Source organism: Apostichopus japonicus, chromosome 5 (genome assembly GCF_037975245.1).
Source record: "Apostichopus japonicus isolate 1M-3 chromosome 5, ASM3797524v1, whole genome shotgun sequence".
Lineage (NCBI taxonomy): Eukaryota > Metazoa > Echinodermata > Holothuroidea > Aspidochirotida > Stichopodidae > Apostichopus > Apostichopus japonicus.
The window spans coordinates 23,012,768-23,032,974 of record NC_092565.1 but is presented as its reverse complement, the minus strand read 5'-3'; the positions used below and the strand labels follow the sequence as shown (position 1 = coordinate 23,032,974).

General features: G+C 37.4%; 2 protein-coding genes across 6 annotated transcripts in view; one reads left to right on the top strand and one right to left on the bottom strand.

Annotated features, from left to right (window-relative positions):
- LOC139968088 (mannosyl-oligosaccharide glucosidase-like) overlaps window positions 1–8,192 on the top strand; it is an 18,213-nt gene extending 10,021 nt beyond the window's left edge. For all 5 annotated transcript variants that reach the window (XM_071972438.1, XM_071972442.1, XM_071972440.1 and 2 more), the window contains exon 5: window positions 271–8,192. In XM_071972438.1, coding sequence (XP_071828539.1) covers window positions 271–2,181 — 1,911 coding nt within the window. In that variant the 3' untranslated portion in view covers window positions 2,182–8,192. The remainder of the gene's footprint in view (window positions 1–270) is intronic.
- Window positions 5,135–20,207, bottom strand: LOC139968094 (beta-centractin). Its single transcript, XM_071972450.1, has 10 exons — window positions 20,018–20,207; window positions 19,393–19,457; window positions 18,832–18,946; window positions 18,040–18,126; window positions 17,417–17,541; window positions 16,581–16,797; window positions 16,002–16,094; window positions 15,553–15,789; window positions 14,065–14,105; window positions 5,135–12,599 (listed from the first exon to the last, which is right to left on the bottom strand). Exons 1-10 carry the CDS (start codon window positions 20,063–20,065, stop codon window positions 12,497–12,499), a joined length of 1,131 nt encoding a protein of 376 aa, XP_071828551.1. The 5' UTR covers window positions 20,066–20,207; the 3' UTR covers window positions 5,135–12,496.

The window sequence follows — 20,207 nt, the reverse complement described above, 5'->3', positions numbered from 1 at the left end:
TTGGGGGATTGGAGTGGATGGGGGTAAAGGGTGGTATAGGAGTTCTTACAACATGTGAAGCCTCTTTAAATATAACTCATTGTACAGTAGGGCATCGACCTAATTCTGGCCAGGAAGTGCAGGAGCAGGAATCAAATATAAATTGTCTTGTCAAGCTAAGCGAACTTAATTATCAAAATATCTATCAAAAATGTTAACAAAATTAGCCCTAATGATGTTGTTTAATTATTTCATTTTTAATTTTGTTTTGTTTTGTTTTTGCTTTTGCAGGGGAATAGACCAGTGACTCTTAGTTTGTTATTCTACATAGCCCTGGACGGTGATGGGGAGATAGAACCAATCATCAAACAGAACTTTCTAGATGGTGTAAAAGGCTACACCAAGGCCTTGGGTCACTTCACCTTGAAATTCCCGACGGTCAAGAACGCAACTAGTAATCATTTCTTGGTCAGCTACGCACCCAGCCTCGCTCAGCTCAAAGATGTGGTGCTGCAGAGGCTACGGGTTTTCCCGGTCAACAAAACGGTCAACATGTTCGGTCTGGCAGGAGTCGACTCTCCCACTATCAGCAAAGCTCCCGATCAGAAGCCGAACTTTATCGTGAAGCAGATCACCGTGAAGTTTCCTTTCCAGATGGAGGTGCTGTTTGAGTCCGGAACTGTCTCTAAGAAAGAGCCTCAGTTGATGGGCAGGGAATTTTATAAAGTACTAAAACAATACACCAAAGAATTTGATGCCACGTTTGAATCTCTGTTCAGTCTAGAAGAGAAGGGCTTTAGGCCAAACGAAACAGTGGTAGCTAAAGCTGCATTGAGTAACATGCTGGGCGGGGTGGGATACTTTTACGGAAATTCCCTGGTGCAATCTATATACAACAAAGAGCCTGTCCCTTACTGGGAGGCAGCACTCATGACAGCAGTACCCTCCAGGTCATTCTTCCCGCGAGGTTTCCTCTGGGACGAGGGCTTTCACAACTTGCTCATTAGTAGGTGGGATCCTCAGCTCAGCATGGAGATCATCGGTCACTGGTTAGATCTAATGAATGTCGAGGGTTGGATTCCCAGGGAGCAGATACTTGGCTCTGAGGCCCTCATGAAGGTACCACGGGAGTTTGTGGTGCAGTTTAACACCAACGCTAATCCGCCAACCTTATTCCTGCCGCTGCAACACCTCATGGAACAAGAAAGTTTCAGATCAGATCCCAGATTTCAAAAGTACATGCATGCCATTTTTCCGAGACTGAAGGCCTGGTACCAGTGGTTCAATAACAGCCAGACAGGGCCAGAACCGGGGACGTATCGATGGAGAGGACGAAATCATCAAACAAGCGTGGAGCTCAACCCTAAGACCTTGACGTCTGGACTGGATGACTTTCCTAGAGCATCCCATCCGTCCAAGGATGAGAAACATGTGGACCTTCGTTGTTGGATGACTCTGGCATCCAAAGTCATCGCTGACATTGCAGACATGCTGGGTGAGGAATCATCTGATTATAAGGCTACTTACCGAATGCTTGCGGATAATCAACTCCTCGATAAGCAGCATTGGTCTTCCATAGGTCACATGTACAGTGACTTTGGCAACCATGCCCCTCGTGTGGCTCTGGAGAGGGCCCCCTCGCCACCCGCACCCAAGCCTCGTCCAGGCCAGAGACTCCAACGGCCGCCCCTGCAACCACTCTTGCGTGTGGTGAAGACCAAAGGCGGACCGACCATGAGGTTTGTAGATGCCTTTGGCTATGTCAGTCTGTTTCCTTTTCTTTTGCAAATATTGGAACCTTCCTCGCCGAAGTTAGGACAGATTCTCACAGATTTACGAGATCCTAAACTTCTATGGACGGAGTACGGTCTGCGGTCCTTGTCAAAGTCGGATCCAGTATATATGAAATACAATACAGAACATGACCCCCCTTACTGGAGGGGTGCTATCTGGATTAATATGAATTATTTAGCAGTTAGGGCCCTTCATCATTACTCAAAGTTAGAGGGCCCACATCAAACTACCGCCGGGGAGCTCTATGCGGAATTACGCACAAATATTATACGGACCATTGTGACGCAATATCACAAAAACGGATACATATGGGAAAATTACAACGACAAGAATGGTAAAGGTCAGGGGTCACATCCATTTACCGGCTGGTCAGCTCTTTTGGTTCTACTTATGTCAGAAAGCTTTTGAGGTCAATGTTTCTCGATGGATGGTTAAACAATCGATACTGGAGCATTTCAGGTTATTGTTCTGGTCTATTTAATGTGCTTTATTAATGTTATGCCATTTTTGGGACATTTTTTGTTGTGCTAACAGAAATTGCATTATCATTATTGCAAGATAGATTTGGAAGACCATTGTAAAGGGGCCATTAACAACAACAACACATCAAAATTTTAATGAGTTGCTCCAAACGATGGACGAGTGGATTCGTTGCCAAAAGGGATTCCTGATTCAAGTTGAGTCTGTGACTACAGTCAATATCTGATTTCATCTCGGGCGGAAAATTTTCTCAAAGTTCAGAAAGCCATTTTGTTTAACCCACTGATTCACATATAACAATGTACATTGTTGATTTTGCCTGGGCTTTAACTCTGCAAAGTAAGAAAGAAAGTTATGCCTTGTTTAGTTAGTAGATGTTGCACTTATGAAACAAAAATTAATACTTTACCACTTTAGTTTTATGAAGTGATTACAGACAGGGCATCAATATCTCTCAGAGAAACCATTTAGCTTTGCCCTATATATCCAAAATGTCTGTCAGTCCAAAAGTTCATGTGTAGTAATGTTAATAATGTCACTTGTTTAGTTTCATTCATTAAAGGCTTCATGTTACACATGGATGTTAATAAAATCCCAACTTTTAAGGGTAGATCAACATTCATTGGTATTAATGAGGTCCTCTCTTTTTATTTTTAATATCTTTTATCTCTATATTTAAATTGTGGTGCAATATCTCTGGTCATGCATTTGGCTTGCGGTCTGTGGGTATTCTACGTCTTAACTCTGATACTTCTTCGTCTTATTTCATACTGTATATCTCTTTTGTTTCGTCTATATTTTATAACCGTCTGTTAACTTAAAGCAACTCTCATCAAAAACAGTAATGAAAGTTGCTATTGTTTTGTTCTCTATCTTCAGAAGTGGTTCAAATCATGATATTTCTTTGTTTTGATTTTAGACGCTACCTTATTTTGAATTTCATATGGTGGTCACTTACGCCAGGACTTCTATTACTTCACTTCCACCGACAATGTTTGAAGTAGTTTGTTACTTTCAAGACATTTATTCGTCTTTATTTAACACTCCTGAATGTCTGGTGCTACCGTGGAGGGGCAATTTCTACAAGAGAGTATTTTGGAAAACTGTATTTAACATGGAAAAGTTTAGTTGACCTCTGATGACCTTCGATTGATATTCTGTTCGGGATTGATGAGTTAAAGTTAGCCATGAAGGATGTCTAAGGTTCTTCAATTTTGGAATCGTATGTTGTATAACACTTTACTACACTGTGTTTTATCTATTGCTGCAAACTACAGACCAAGTGCAGAAGGTTGCTCAGAAGTGGAAAGAAATGTTTCTGATCAATTTAAACATTTTGAGCATTTTTGTACCATTCAGAAAGGAATTGAATTTTGTCTGCTTTATATGCTTGTATTCTGCTTCTAAGAATCTAAAAACTATATTCAGGTTCTAAATAGTGCAATTTCCAGGTTTAGTAAGCAATAAGACTGCTGAGTAAGTTATGTAACATTATTGCATAGGATGCAAAGAGGATTTCCATGGTCATGGAAAAAACCTGGAAAGGTCGTGGAAATTTGAAAATAATTTCCAGACCAGGAGATCATGTAGAAGAGTAAAAATATTGTAGAAAGTGTAGGAAATCATTTTCCTTGCAAACTTCCCCAAAATCTCACATTTATTGTTAATAGGTCAAGGAATTTCCTCAGTGATGTGAAAAGCCGTGGAAGTTTAAATTTACTTTTCTCCTCCTCCTCTATTACCTGTCCCCTCTCTAGTCATGCACTTCTTCTTCCTAACTTGCTAATATTGTTAGTGTTTTAGCACTGTTTGGTTTGCAAGAAAGTAGTATGTGAACCTTAATATGCAAATCTGAGAAAATGATAAAACGGGCAACAGGCATTTTTTATTGGCCTTAACCAATCAAATTTCTGTAATTGCAAAATTCAGAAGAATCAGAAATAAATGGAGTGTCATTGTTTGTTTTTGTTGAGATATTCTGTTATAAATAGAACATTTCTTAAAATAATTTTTTATGCTATTGTAGATGACTAAATTAAATTAATTTGTTGTTTTGTTGAAATATGTACATCATAATTTAAATTCTATTTTTTACAATGTTCCTTTTTCTTTGTAACTTTTTAAAAAACAGTTTCTGATACCCATGCAGTAAATTGTGACTGATGTCGAATTTCATTAAATTTGTCAATATTCTGCTATGCTGTATCTTCATGACAACATAGGTCATTAGTTTGACCACTCAACTTTTGACTTCAAATAATGAGTTAATATCCAAATGTTTTCATAATATTCTACAATTTAGTTATTCTATGTAGCTATTCTGAAAGTTCTCTGGGTATTAATGAAATCTTGAGAATTCAACGCCATCCTGCAATGCTCGTTCATGAACCTTTATTCGGCCGCAAAAAAAAAGATCATTTGATATTTTACTTTGAGTGATACTTTGTAGATTCGGGAGAATTACTAAGCAAACCCTAAAACTGCAGATCTTTTAGAACTTCTAGACCAGTATGCAGACTTTTAACAAGGTTGTGTCCAGTCACCACCAGTAAATTTCTCGACACGTAGTCAGTGACCTCAATCGTATGGGGGAAATATGTCACAAATGTTTTCAAGTCTTTTCGTTCTGGAGAATGCGTGCCTTGAGTAATGACTTGTTTATGAAATGCTGCCATGTGTGGAAGACATGAGCAGATGGATATATGATTACTTGGTGTCATGAAATGCTCTGTTTGTTGGAGGCTTGGCAGAATCGGACTAATTCGCCATGGCTACTGCTCTTTCCTACAACAGCTCATAATATGGCCTATTCTAAAAGAACAAAAAGGTTTATACTTGTTAATGGCTGGTTATTGGTAAATTTTAAAAGTAGAATATTGAACTGACCAGTCTAGCATATTGTTTTCCCTCATGAATTATGCACGGCTTCAAAATTGTCATCTTACAGTTTGATGATAAGTCGTCTTCAAAATATTCTTTCTTATTTGCTAGTTATATTCAAACAAATTTCTTTATTCTTTTCGCTGAAGTGCACAATATCTCACAGGGTAGGATTGATATACAGTGCAGGGTCAACCACCCTCGACTTCCAGATTCCCTTTTGATCATTTGATAAAGCAAAAATGGCTGCTGACCGAGTCCTGTTTGGGACCATGGTCTCATCAGAAATGATAAATGTTTATAGCTTCCCCTTTAAAGTACCTTATAAATGAATGTTGAGGATTGTATGGTAATTGTAGTCAATGAAGTCAAAATACCCTGACACCATCAGAGGTGTGAAAAGGGTGGTAATGGGCCGTGGTTACTTACTTGACCAATAATCAAACTTTGATACTTTCTTTTCAGAAATTCTGAGAGCATTTTTAACCCACAGTGCACTGGGACTTGTCTTATTTTGAGCCTTCCCAATATCTTGTAGAAAATGTGAGGAAATTACTTCTTAGCCTGAAGGAAATTTTTAGGATGGTAGTATTTAGAGTAGATTCGTGATGAAGGTTTATCCTTTATTTAACCAGGTTAAAACTTTGATGGATATTAACGGATTTGTTTTTTTAGAGAACTAATGAGTTCAGCATATTGCATTTGTGATATTCGTCAGACATTCTGGGCTGACAAAGTATTGCTGTATGCAGCCGCAGACCGATGGATGGCTTATTGGATGAAGCTCAACGGACACTTTGTAACTTTGGGTACGTTTCAAGTGTAACTTAACTATGGAGTCCTTGCTTGTTAAATTCATGCTCTCACTGTTGTTTATATTTTCTTTATTTCCTCCTGTTTATGTTATACCATCTTAAAATGAGCTGCGTACCTTACCAGTTTTATCTCAAGTGTGTGTAGGAGTTATTTATTTTCCTCTGTATAATGGCATATTCACATTTGTTTTAACAAGTGCCTCCTAGTTTTCTATATAAATAAATAAACAGATTTGGTTGCAAACCTTCTTGTTTTCTCAATTTCTTTGACTTTTGTTTCCAGTATTGTTGTGATTCACCTTCACATTGAATGGTTTCCCTACTCTCAACTTGCACTTCCCAAGCTCTCGGTATGGACGGAGTTAAGTCTCCGGTATGGCCCTTAAATATGATAGAACTTCAGGTAAATGTTCACTCATCAAATTTTGAATGTGATGTACTGCTGTCCTCAGTTTGCACCACTTTACCTGACCAAACCTACAGAACAGCAACAGAATCATGAAATGGACAAAGCTAGGACAATGACACATGGTTGGAGATCAGGGAGGGGGCACCAGGTGTTGCACCAACATTTAGTGGTGTTGAAATGGGAACTGGTAGTAGCACCACTGGAAAAACATTCATTGCTGCAAAAATTATTAGTGGTGGGGGAGGGTGATGCAAGTCCCCCCAGTGCTGGGGATGTGGTTTGGACAGCAAAGGGTTAAAGGACTATATAACTATTTACAATTTGCCTTTCTGTATTCAAAACTTAAGGGTAGCTAGATTAATTTAGTATTTATTACAATGTCAGAATTCCCTAAAAATCCAGACATTTTCTAAACTTTTGTAAATTCATTCCAAAGGAATGCAAGAGCAGAGAAGAATAACTAGCTAAAATGCGGACGTATTGTAAAACCGTTACTAGTCGATTATTAACTCCAGTGACACTTAAATGACTTATATGTCAGCCATCTGCTCACCTCCAGCATTTTAAGTTGTGTCAGGACAAGAATTTGAGGGTTTGTACCTTCTGTTCCATTTGAATGAGATAACGGTCACAAAAGAATTTATGCTACCAGTATTAAAGGTAATAAACCTACACATACATCCTGTGAAATACTAAAAAAAAAGTTATATAAAAGGGAAATAATTTACAACAATTTTATGATATTAAAAAGCAACTTTTAGAACCAATTTCATAATCAGGACTAAAGAAACAATCTGTACGAACGACAAGCAATTTTTTTTCATGAAAACATCAAAGAGAATACGACACACACGACACAGCGGTTTGTTTTTTTATGAGCATTTGTGTATTTATTAAGAGACACAGACAAAAGCGGTACACAACATTACAGTTTTTTTTCTTTTTATATATACATTATCCCATTGATCCAGTGATGTTCGGCTAGACTAAATACCAACTAAAATTAAATGGAACACGGAGAAAACCAGTGAACATCTTTAACAGATGTGCACAAATAACTTGGAGGCAAATATATTAAAAAAAAAAAAATTTTTCCACATCTTCAATCAATATTTGGTGTTGGGTTTGTCTCAAATCTGCAGGTATCACATGATCATTTATGAAAAGATGAGGCTTCCTGTAAACATAACCTACAGGTTTTAGTCAAACATACATCAGTTCATGAATTATGTAACTACTGCAAACATTTTTATGTTTGTAAAATGAAAAGGAGTTCAAAATACATTACATTAACTTATGGGACAAAAGTACTCTGAATAAGATTAAATGGGAGTGGTCAACTCAGTTGACTCATCAGACCCACAAAGAGTAAACCACAAATATCTCTCAGTTATCCTGTGTGTTATTCAAACATATGTGAAAATTGCAACATCAGAGTGGTTTAAAGGGTTCCTACCCAATGTACACATTAGTAACATTACAGCTACCAATGAGGTATGTATAATTAGACAGAAAGTTGTGTTACAAAACAGGCATCTGTTAATAGTTGTAACATGACAGGGACAGATCCAGTATTTTATAAATAAGGTGGTTTTGCCCTGGGGTGATTACAGTAGACTCCCATGGGGGGTGGGAGGGGAGAATATGTGGTGTCCCCAGAAAACCAAACTTAACTTTTAGATGGCAAGTGGTGCATCCTGAGACATATTCAGATTATAAATTAGGTCTATAATTACATCTAAACACAAGGTTGTGCTATAAAGTAACTACCCCTTGAATATTTGTGTGGCATTCAAAAATGGGGCTTTCCCCAGACTTTTGTACCTTTCACTTGGGAATAAACTCACATCTATTGCTTTCTTAGAGACGCTTCACTCTTCTCCTGAGATGAATTAAAAGTCTGGTCAGAAAATCTGCCGATGCAAGGACTTTTAATCAGTTTATTAAAGTAAAAAGCACTCACTTTTAACACCACCAGATCAGTCACTATACATTACTGCCCTTGTTCGACATTGCAATTTGCTATTCCCAGAACCTAACGTCAGAAAATGTCAGACTATTCGGAAAACTTTCTGCAAAATTCCCTTAAAAACCTGCCCTGATGAAACAGACAAAAAGAACAGACTGGCCTGATGCCTCGATCATGTGACATCTAAGTGTTCTCTTTACATTCTCTGACACTCACTTTGACATATGAAGCTTTCTCCCTACTTAGTTTTCTATCGAAACAAGGCCCCGCAGAGGTAGTTCTAACTTCACTAAAGTAATATAAGTGCAACACACTTTTACTTACTCCTAAATGTCAGTGACACTGATGACCAAGAAACCCTTCATCACAAATAAGTTCTTTATTTGCCTATGTCTGCTTCTTGCCTGAAAGTAGAAATACCTACAAGCTGTGACCAGTCTTAAGATATAAATGCAAATTATATTAATATCCAGTCATATGCAGGTCACTATGAGGTGGATAAGGAATACCAGAAGTTGTATCATGTAAAGCCAAGCTCCTCAAGTTTTTCACTTCAAATGGTAGCTTCTAGATACTTAAAAACAAAAATCCATCAGATTATACATACTGCTAAGGAAATAGTTGATCAGATCCACCTTTCCCCTACTAACACCTATTGGGACATTTCTTTTTCATGTTTTTTCTAAAATTAGTCTAAAACCAGGAATTTTTGTCTAAATGTCCCAATATTTAAATGTCACCATCTGTTTAACACAAAAATTCTCCCCAAATTTGAAGGGTTTAAACACAATAACATACAACAAAGATGTCCCCATTTACAAAGGGCAAAGGTTCATCAATAGCTTTAAACTATAGCTACTTCAACAAGACTCATGCAAATATTGTAACTCGTAGGTCTTATAGGGAATCATTGCTTTAGTTTTCATCACTAGCTGGTATATCTAACTATAAAACTATTTTACTACAATTAGACAAAAAAGTTTTAATGAAGATTAAGTATATGCTTTCTTTGCTTTGATTTCCTCAGTATGACCATTAAAGTCCCAGAGCAAGGTTTTTTATATATTTTTTTATTCCAAGCCACAATTTATTAATCTATTAATACTTTCTTCTAAAATTTTGTTTTCAAAAAAAAAAAAAGTAAAGAAAATGATTTTGTTCAAATGTTCATGATTTTATAGGTATTGATACACGTGTCTGTGAAGACACAGTTCAATTTGATTGATACTTGCACATCTGGTCAGACGTAACATTCTCAACTAGGTGAGGAATGCATTTACAAAATATTCAATACCTCCTTTCCTCTGACATGTAAATATGTGACAACTTGGTTGACATCTTTGCAGGAATTGACTTGCCCTGCTTTTAGAAAGCTACCATTTCAATTCCACAAGATCAAACGAAGGCAATTGTTTTGCCTTTTTGTCTTGATGTGGTTAATTTTGTACAGTTTTACTCTATGTAGATGATTTCAGCATAATCAACCACACTCAGTGTTAACACTGGGACTGAGCCTATAGTCAATGGTAAAAGCCTAGAGCAAAAGGGTCAGGAAACCGATAAAGAATTTGTGTGTTGTTATCATACACACTACTATTCATTCTCACCATTTCCACTGCCTTGTAAAATTGGCAGGATTATCATAACATTAATGATAAGTTTAAAATTTGTTTTCTTATCAAAGTACAACAAAATCGGGATAACATTCAAATTGTATCCTAACACACCAACTCAATATAAAACTATATATTACATCATATTGTAATGGTACTGAAACTGATGGATTATGGGATATGTTCTTCACTTACAGTATGGATTTACTTTATTGTTTTGCACTAAACTGTAAAGAAAAGAAACCACATGGATAGACTGGGGGCCAAAATTGCTGCTGGATCTGAGATTCTACTGGGGACATGAAACAATTGGTGCAAATTGGCACCTCAGACAAAACTAGAGCCTATTTGCAACCAGGAGGAAATCAACACCTCAATTTCTCGGCAAAATCCGGTAAGAAGCTGCGCCAATCAGCCTGTGAGTGACCTTGTATGTGACTGATGATGACAATTTCCACCACAGGTGACAAAAAGCTGACAGATAACTTTCACATGAACCTCAACTTTATAAAAAAACAAAATGTTCGTGTATACACAATTGCTAGCGTGAATTACTGTTAATGTTAACACATTCACCATGGGTGGGTTATATCATGCTATCTGGAATCAACCACAACATAGCATCACTCATCTTTTGATACCAAGAATTTCACCCCCCTCCCCACTCCCCTCCTCTCAGCCCAACAAATCTTCCACTTTCCATAACCTCTTAGAAGAAAATTTTAAATATAACATGTCTGAAAGCACACATAAAACAAAACATGATTGATAGTAGATCCTGCATGTTAGCAGGAGATCAGACTTGGTTGAATCCAAAGTGCTACAAAACTATGATCGCCACGACAACAACTCATCAAAGACAGGCAAATCTTTTGCATTATCCGCATGAAACAAGTCAACAGTTTATTTCTTGTTTACATGTCTGTGCCAATGTTGGATTGTACTTAAATGTTCTACATATTACTTCAGAGACAGAACAATTCTAAGCCTGAACTGAAAATGTACAATGATATCATTGGTAATTTACTAGATAGCGGTCTGTTTATAGTTACTATTGTGGTAAGCTATTTCTCCATTCATCAATGGGGTGAGGGTAGGCTGGGGAAGAGGGTGGGCTGGGGAGGAGATGGGGGTGTGGTATGTGTGGGGGGCTTATCTGTACCCCTCAGTAATCTGGCACATAACCAGGGCTACCACAAGTGGTCACGAGTAACCAGACATTACACAGACGGCAATCTTTCTACTTTGCTCTTTCTACTCTCTTGTTACCCTCTGATGTTTTATCTTTTAATATTAAACACATGTGTACCAATAAGGTGGCCATAATAATTAATGGCTAACTAATATAACTGGTCTACTAAAACAGAAACTAGAAATAATGTAATAACTTAATTGCAATAGCCCTTAGATAACGATGCTACATAATAAAATTGAACAATGCAACAAGTAAAAGAAACATGTGAGCGTAATAATGGAAAGTCAGACCTCATCTATCTCATTCAATCCGAAACAGCAAAACAAAAAGCCCATTGCCTTACAACTAAAATATGCATGAAATGCTTTCCGAGAAGACTCGGGACGAAACAATTTTCAAAGACTAGGCCCAGTATGTTCCCTCGATGCAATTCACAAAATAATTTTAAAAAATTGGACAGGCAAAGGTTTGGTTTAAAAATTTAGCATGGTAAAGGTTATTTGAAGACATTCCTAGGAATGCAAGTTCTGGTCAATTGATTGAGATCTGGTTCCTTAAATTTTCACAAAAAAACATCTTCATTGAAGGAAGTCACCATCATTTGCAACAGACTTGTACTGCCAGAAAATAAGTTACTCCTACCACCAACAGACAACTATTCTTTCCAATATTTTTCTTTTCTTTTTCTTCTTCCTCCGAGTATCCATATCAAACAACATTGTCTAGCAGAAACAAGTAATGCTATCAATCTCAAGCACGGCAAGGCTTCACACTTTGCACTTTAGATGACCTGATGAACAGATGCAATCAGGTTTACGATCTCTTGAAGGTTCTACATAATCCAGAAACCTAATCAAGTCCACAATAAAACACTTAACAGTCAAAGTAATAATTCTTATAATAACAGAGTCATTTAGGGGGGGGGGAGGGGAGAGGGGGTGGATGGGGTTGTTGGGTTGGGGGCGGAGGGGGTCACATATGCTGTGAACTTGCACAGTTCATGGTTAAGTCTACTAGTTTATTCCTACTGAGCTTTGTGAATCTCACACACTCATCTACTTTCCCCTAAGCTTCATTTACAATGCACCTTTACCGAATGCAAACTGTTTTCTTTTTTGTAAGCATGTAAGATTGAGACCTTGACCGAGTGGATTTCAAGCACTCTTATTTGGAGCCCAAGTAAGAATTTTAGCGACCTTGTTTCTCACACTAGCTGTGCTTTAAGTGCTCTCAACTTCTAGCTGGTATTCTGTTATCCCCGATCACTGTACATACGATGATCCCAGATAATCCTACAGTTACATGCACCACATTTAGCCTCACCACTAGAAAACGGACACCACCCACTCTCATCAAAGATTATCAGAAAGTCTTCCGATGGATGGCCCTGGGTCCCTCGTCATCGTACTCTTTCTTGGAGACCCACATCTTCTTAAACGTATCCAGGGAGGCAAGAATTGAACCACTGAAGACGAAAAAAGAAAGATCATGGGTGAGAACTGAAGCAAGCATAACTAGAGTTACATCATAATTGCCATCAGCCAGAACAGAGGCTGAACACTTGTGGACCGATATTTCTTTTGATTGTAAGACGGAAGATGGAACCAGAATGCAAAAATGTATTGTGGTTTTCGATGCTGTAGCATGAGCAGGTTTCTTCATGAATCTAACGAAATGTATAGTGAGGGTGTACATTTTTACAAGGGTTTCACGATTCGACCTCCGATGACCCCAAATGCCCTTTGACCTCTACCAAAAACATTAGGCTTCTTTTCTCAATGTGGTACTTCTACACACTAAATTAGAGATCGGCTCAAGCTTCCAGTATTGAGATATCGTGATTACAAGGTTTTAACAATTTGACCCCTGGTGACCCCAAATGACCTATGCCCTCCACCAAAAACAATAGGCTTCTTTTACAGAATGTGGTACTTCTACACACCCAATATGAGCTCTGTCCATGACTCCCTTGTTGAGATATCGTGTTTACGAGGTTTTCACAATTTGACCCCTGGTGAACCCAAATGACCTTTGACCTCCACCAAAAACAATAGGCTTGTTGTACTTAATGTGGTACTTCTACACACGAAATATGAAATTGGTCTGACCTTCCCTTCTTGAGATATCGTGTTTACAAGCTGCGCGTCACAAACACACTCACACACACACACACACACGCATTCACCATCATGAATGCAAAGGTTGCGATTATCATCTAGACCAAAAATTGTCCATAAAAAATTTAAAATATGTGGTGGGAGGAAATGGATTTTATCTAAATAGGTGTGCAATGAAATGATATGCTCCACTTCTTATTGATTTCTATTAGGCGTGAGGCAGACAGCAGCGTAAACTGATCTGTACACATTCTCATCTTGACAATATTATTTATTTTCATTTTTGTTCAAAACACAATCGACTGATAATCCTTTCACAAAACATGGTTGTGTACCATACGGCCTGAAAATTGATCAATAAAATGTACCTCCCTTGGTTTACCTCCACGAGCTTCACATTCAAACATATGTCATTTATGCTGTTGTTGTTGTGTTTGTTAATTGATTTTCATGATGCCTGTTCAAAGTTGACATGGCTATGCTAATAATGCCATCCTAACTCTTCACTACAGATAAAGACTTTTTCACTTTTTTTTTTTTAAAAAGATATAAAAAGATATAAAAAAGATAGAAAAGATAGAAAAAAGATAGAAAAGATAGAAAAAAGATAGAAAAGATATAAGGGTGAAAAAGATATAACATGGTTCTAAATTTTCAGCAGAAGCAAGTACTCAACCAACACAGATACAAACACTGTTACATATGCAGAAATGTTTTACAGTGTAACCAACCATTCACTGGTTCCTCAAGGAGCAATTGATAACATTCCATAAAACAATAAAAATTCAATCTTGTAGAGATTACATGACTCACCCTATCCAGGTTGAGTAAAGCCTTTCTTGTGGAGCTGCAATCTGTGAGTGAAACATATGTCTTTGATGAGCTTCTAGACATCAAACGTACACCAAAATCAACACATCATTTCAAATAATCAATATTTTTTACTTAACTCATTCCGTCAACTGAATGATTCATTTTCGACAATTTATGACAAGTCTGAAGGACATTATGAAATATATAGTTGCACAAATTTTTTTCAGCAAAAGCAAATTTTGACTCATCTGTGTAAACATACCAAATAATCAATACATAAATATAATCTTACACACATAGAGAACAGAAGTGTGTACAACGACCGTGGTAACAATTTTATGACAGGGATATTTGTGACTGGGGTTATTAAATTCTTTGCAATGTTTATTACTGAATTCTGTCTTTTTCATTAGTGAAATGAATAACTGTTGACTCTTAGGGAATATTGCAACCACAATATGGCAGGTTTGGAGTGATTAATAAACACTGAAGCTTCAGCTTGGAAGCTGCAAGTTATGGGCTACAAGAAATAATAGTGTTTAACTTTCTGATGTTAAGGTAGTTGTTTGCATTTCACAAAATTTCCCACCTATGTCATTCAAGATATAAGAGCATTGGGCTGCAAAACCTCTTAGAAGTTGTTTTTTTCTTACCCCATCAGTAAATATCCTCAAATGTGAATAATAATAACAGCATTAGCCCTGATTCCCTCAAATGTGAATGATAATAATAGCATTAGCCCTGATTCTTAATATAAAGAAGCCTAGGCTATGTATATCCAATATAAAAGTGTGGTAGGTCTAGGAAGAAGTTAACTTTGATAAGTAACACACCCTTTTTCAAGATTTCAACAACCACTGTGACATTCATACAAATATCGGTTTGATGATAGTTTCAGTGCAAATGTATTTGATCGCACAACAACAAACCTGCAAATATGACCATTTGCTTTATGTCGTACCTAGTGAACGGGACAATTTGCAATGTAGGTGTTGAATTAGCAGTCTGCGGGAGGGATATAATTCTTGGGATTGGAGGTATTTACTTGTAACATTGTGGCATAGTTTCCAAGTAGACATTTGTCAACAACCATTTCATTTGTGAAGTCGTCATCTATTCCTCATTTTATTTGACTCAAAACAATAGACTTTATGTTGAATCTTTTCAAGAAATTCTGTCAGCAGGTGCAAGCGGCAGGAAGAATGCATCTCAGGCTAAAACATTTTGTGCAAGCATTGATTTTCTTTTCCTTGTCTTTGCCATCAGGCGGTTCAATGGATGTGTCGTTGGTCTAAAGCCTTATTTTAAAATTACATTACAAAATGTAGGACGTTGTGGTTAGGGGTTCCAATGTCCACCTATCTAAGACATGAATAAATCTGTGAACGGCCTTCGCCATGCAAACTCGGGGTGACGGTATATATCTGTTGGAATTTAAATAACACACACAGGCAGTGTGTAGAAATGTTATACTATTTGAGTACTTACTCTAATTTTCACATCATATGGAGCTAACCCCTTGACTTCACTGAGTAACCTATCACCAAAACCTTTGAAGAGAGTTGAACCACCAGAGAGCACGATGTTAAGGTAGAGTGTCCTGCGTAGATCCATGTCCGACTTCTGGATGGCGTACGTCAGGACCTCGTGGAGGCCTTCACACTCTTCTCCTATTAAGTCTGGTCTAAACAAAAGCTCTGGTGCTCTGAACCTAGCAGGACCAACCTGTGAGAAGGGAAGCAAAGAGAATATGGAAACAACTTTTTGTTTGATTTGGCTGGCGATTTGCCATTTGCTAACACAGACCTTTCAAACAGCATGACTTCATCATTTGGTCTCAAATAGGCAGAGGATGTCGGTTAACAAACGAAATAATAATTATTGATGGTATGTCTTTGTGGCCCTGTGACATGTAGGTAGCACTTTATTCAACTTACCTCTAATGGACTTCCATCTGGTAGAGTAAACACAGTCTTTTCTGACTGTGAAGATTCTTCTTTTTGTGGGTTAATGGAAAGGAAGCATGCTTTCTGTAGGATGAAAAGGAAAAAAATAAAAAATAAATAAAAAAAAGGCCGCCTCAGAGCTGGTTAATTCCCTTTATTTGATTTAAACATGTATCAATTCCCACTTTATAACATCATGTACAAACAGATTGTCCAGTGTGGACCATTCTTCATCAGGATTAATTGCTTTGTGTTTTTTTTTCTTCAGTTTTCTATTGAACACTTTTACTAATTTTCTGGAAAGGTTTAGAGATGATGTTGATTACCGAAGAGAACCCAAATAAGGCTGGAACTACCAGTATGCTTTGATTGACTATGATATTCTTCCAATGCATGTTTTTGGTGTGTGAAATATTCCATTAAAAACATGTTTTGTCTTCCATTCCAGTCTCTGTATAAGTAATCACTGGGTAGAAGGTAAGCAGAACCAACACTTTCTTTCCAATAATATGTATTCTTTGCAGAAGCCGACAGTCCCAAAAGTTTTCGAAAGCTTCCCTCCCCCCTTACCTCTTTGACAGTTTTCACAATTTCTCTTTCAGCTGTAGTGTGGAAGTTAAAGCCTTCTTTCCTCAGCAGCAATTGAAGATATCTGGTGACGTCTCGACCAGCGAGGTCTACCCTCATGATGGAGTGAGGTAACGCAAACCCTTCGTAAATTGGAACTGAGTGTGTTACACCGTCGCCAGAGTCTAATACTACACCTGTGGTCCTACCAGTGGCATACCTACACGAAGAAACGTAACAAATTGTCATCATTTTGACTCTTGGAGAGCTGGTACAACATGATGTCACGCATAATTCAGTCATAAACAAATTTAAGCCACTATGACTTCACAATGCACTGTGCTGAATGGATACCTCCCAGCAAGCTTCCCTACTTTACTCAGATGTAAGCATATTTAGCAGAATTGAGTGATAACAGACAAGTTCAGAGACAACATCAAGACACTGCTGCTGACTGGACTTCAAGCAGTCTTTGTTGTGATTTGGTCTCTGTTTCCTTGTGTAAAATTACATTTGATCGTAATATGCAGATGCTTGTACGAAACATGGTTATACATTGTTTGAACTGAGATTCACCATTCAAGGCATCTTCTTGAACCATGCAACACTGTCAACAAATAATTAACGATTGCATTTGGCTCCGAAAAATCAGCAACTTACTGACAGGTCTATCTACATTAATTAGTAGTAAAATCCTGCCAAAATGATGATATGTTTAAACCAACCAGAGAACATTAAGTGAAATGGAAGCTATGATTAGGTGAGCTCAAGTGTCTCACAATTTAAATGAAAAAGTAAATTTGAAGGGATATATATATATAGAAATATTTGAAACTTACAAACTAAGAATTGCCTGCATTGATATAAATAGAGCTGGCACATTGAATGTTTCAAAGAAGACTTCTGCAGCTTTTTCTCTGTTTTTTCTGGGATTGAGTGGTGCTTCTGTGAGGAGAACTGGATGCTGTAGGAAAAGATGATGAAACTGTCAAAGGGTAAATTCTGTACTAGTAATAAAACAATCATCAAGATGTGGTTCAGGTATTAAGTTTGGTTTCCTCCTGCCCCTCACACAAACACACTCCCACCCACAGGCCCATAAAAGGTTACCAGAAGTTCCAGGATTAATCTTTCTGGATCTCGGGATTCTATAGCCTGCTCTAAACAGCCGCTAACTGCAGCAATTAGCAAATCTCCTAAATTTCACTTTTACTACAAATTAAAATTTTTGGAGAATTGGTACCTTTGAGTGTTTTGAAAGCGTCAGTGATATGAGGACTTTGAATCGGCAATAGCATTACAATTGAATAATATCTTTATGTGATAGCCCCTCAGTAATAAGTTCAGGAAAAAAACTTCATCTATCATGAAAATATATTTGTTGGAAAATATGAATATGAAAAAATGTCTGTTGTTAATATTCATTTCTCATTTTAGAACAATGAACGAAGAAAATGTTAACCTCTTCAGAAAATGTCTGTAACTGGTCCTTGGAATAGATGAACTGCCATATTCTTTCCATATCATTCCAGTCTTTGATAATTCCATGCTGTGAAGAAAATTATGTCGCCACATGAAGTTAATCACACATTTTCAGTCTTTTTTCTTTCTTTCTATGTTCGTAATTTTCCACTTGGTCTACAAAGGACACACTTGGATTTTTGGGTGTAGTTCTCAACGATTCTTATACAGCCAAATACAGTTGACACTTTATAAATGTCTGCGTCTGGGGATTATGTTGGTCTACTCTTTTAAACTAAATACTATCCCTTTGGCTTCTGGAGAGCAACTAAGCATAGCACTAGAGTGTTCAAGTCAATCTATTAAAGCCATTTCCACAAGTTCAACAGCATATGGCCAAAGAGAATCTTCACAAAGGAGAATGGTAGGTTCAACTATGACAACACTTACAACTAGATACAAGAAAGGTCTAGATAGAAGCATTTTGGGTATTTCGTTCATTCTTTACAGAGAGAATAATAGTTCAGTAAAGCTAATACAATGTCTCAACAGAATGAAATATTAATGGACAGAGATGATTTGAACCTAGCTTTGAAAATTAACATTGATCGTTTGACTTCACTTTTGTGAGAGAGACATTGCTAGTTCATTTCATACTCAGGGATTTTTCTTCCGAAGCTTTGGTAAATTCAAACAATAAATATACAAATTGGTGTGGTAATATACAATTTTGGTAAGTAAGGTCAGGAAATTAGCCGTCTTATGATAAGGTATTGATAGAAATGAGACTTACCTCCATTGGATACCTGATATTTAATAGCCCTCTGTGCTCTACAGCTTTACGTCCTAAGAAGTAATCTCCTTCTATTGCTCCAGCCATCACACGTACATGCTTTGGTCTTCCAACACTAAACAATGAAGGTAAAATGAACATAAAACCGTTAATCATAATAAGGATGTACGTACATCAAAATCAATTACAGACAAGATGCCACTGTGACGTACACCACAGAATTTCATTCCACAACAATTAAGGTGAAAGACATGAGGATTATTTTGAGGTTGTAATGAGCTGAAAATTTACTAAATAATGTCTAAACCTAGTCATTCCTTGAGTATAGTTGGTGACTCAAGTAACTGTATTATAATCATTGAGGGAAACCCTGGGTTTTGCTGTCTATGTGCCATGATTAATCCAAGGTTTTTTGAAGTCACTAAAATAGTAACATTCTATACCAAAATTAGCAAAGTTGTTGCATTTAGAAAAGCTGTAGCCTAGAGAGAAATTTGTGATTGACATTGTAAACTACTTCTAATTATATAAAAGCAAAATTTGGGAGAATGTTGTACTTACAAGTTTGGAAAATGACATTTTGGTGTCTGATCACCAGCAAACCCTGCCTTTATTACTCCTGAACCCTGGGGAAAAAAGAACAACATAGGCTAAATTAGGAGATTATTGAACAATAATGTTGTATTCCACCGAGCCGCCTCCATCCTGGTGTGGAGGCGCAGTCACAATGATAGGGCATAGTTTGTCTCTAGTTGTACCCTGCATTTTAATAAACAGGATTTGGGCAATTTCTTTCCCATAGGGTACTTCATGAAGACTGCTTTGCCCCTCCTGATTCTTTTCCTCAATCAAGCGTACAGTAACAATACATTAGAAGATACATAGGCCTAGGCCTAGCCATGCACTTTAGTTGTTGGCCAACTTCGTAGCAAGCAGTGGGACTACCATCTACGCTATAAGAAATTGTTGCGACCAAGGCTCACAAAAGTTTAATGACCTAACTGTTAGTCAAGTAAGTAAGCATTTGCATTACGTTTACCTCCTGACGTCTCAATTATAGGCCCAGTATAGGCTACGTATTGTAAGACAGCCTAGCCAATCCGAATTTATCAACACAGTAGTAGTACACAGTGGCTAAGGTTTTAACACATTCAAGAGCAAAGTATACTGCAAAGATTTGTCTTACATTATCAATTACAACTGGCTGATTAGCAATCAGATCATAAGAAGACATTCTCAAAGTCCAGAATCCCACCGGGATTGACAACAGCGATAATCAGGGTGAAGTCAGATGGGTAGGACGACTATTACTTTATTATTTTCACTTCTCAACTGTATCTTCATGTCAGCAAGTGTAGCGCACTGAACTAAAACAA

What these genes read in the sequence shown, in the direction of transcription:
- LOC139968094 (XM_071972450.1), bottom strand. Translation starts at nt 20,065, where the DNA reads ATGTCTTCTTATGATCTGATTGCTAATCAGCCAGTTGTAATTGATAAT. An exon ending in ATATCAGGTATCCAATGGAG is followed by an intron (nt 18,127 to 18,831) that starts GTAAGTCTCATT and finishes TTTTCTTCACAG; the next exon opens with CATGGAATTATCAAAGACTG. An exon ending in TACAGACATTTTCTGAAGAG is followed by an intron (nt 17,542 to 18,039) that starts GTTAACATTTTC and finishes CTTTTCCTACAG; the next exon opens with CATCCAGTTCTCCTCACAGA.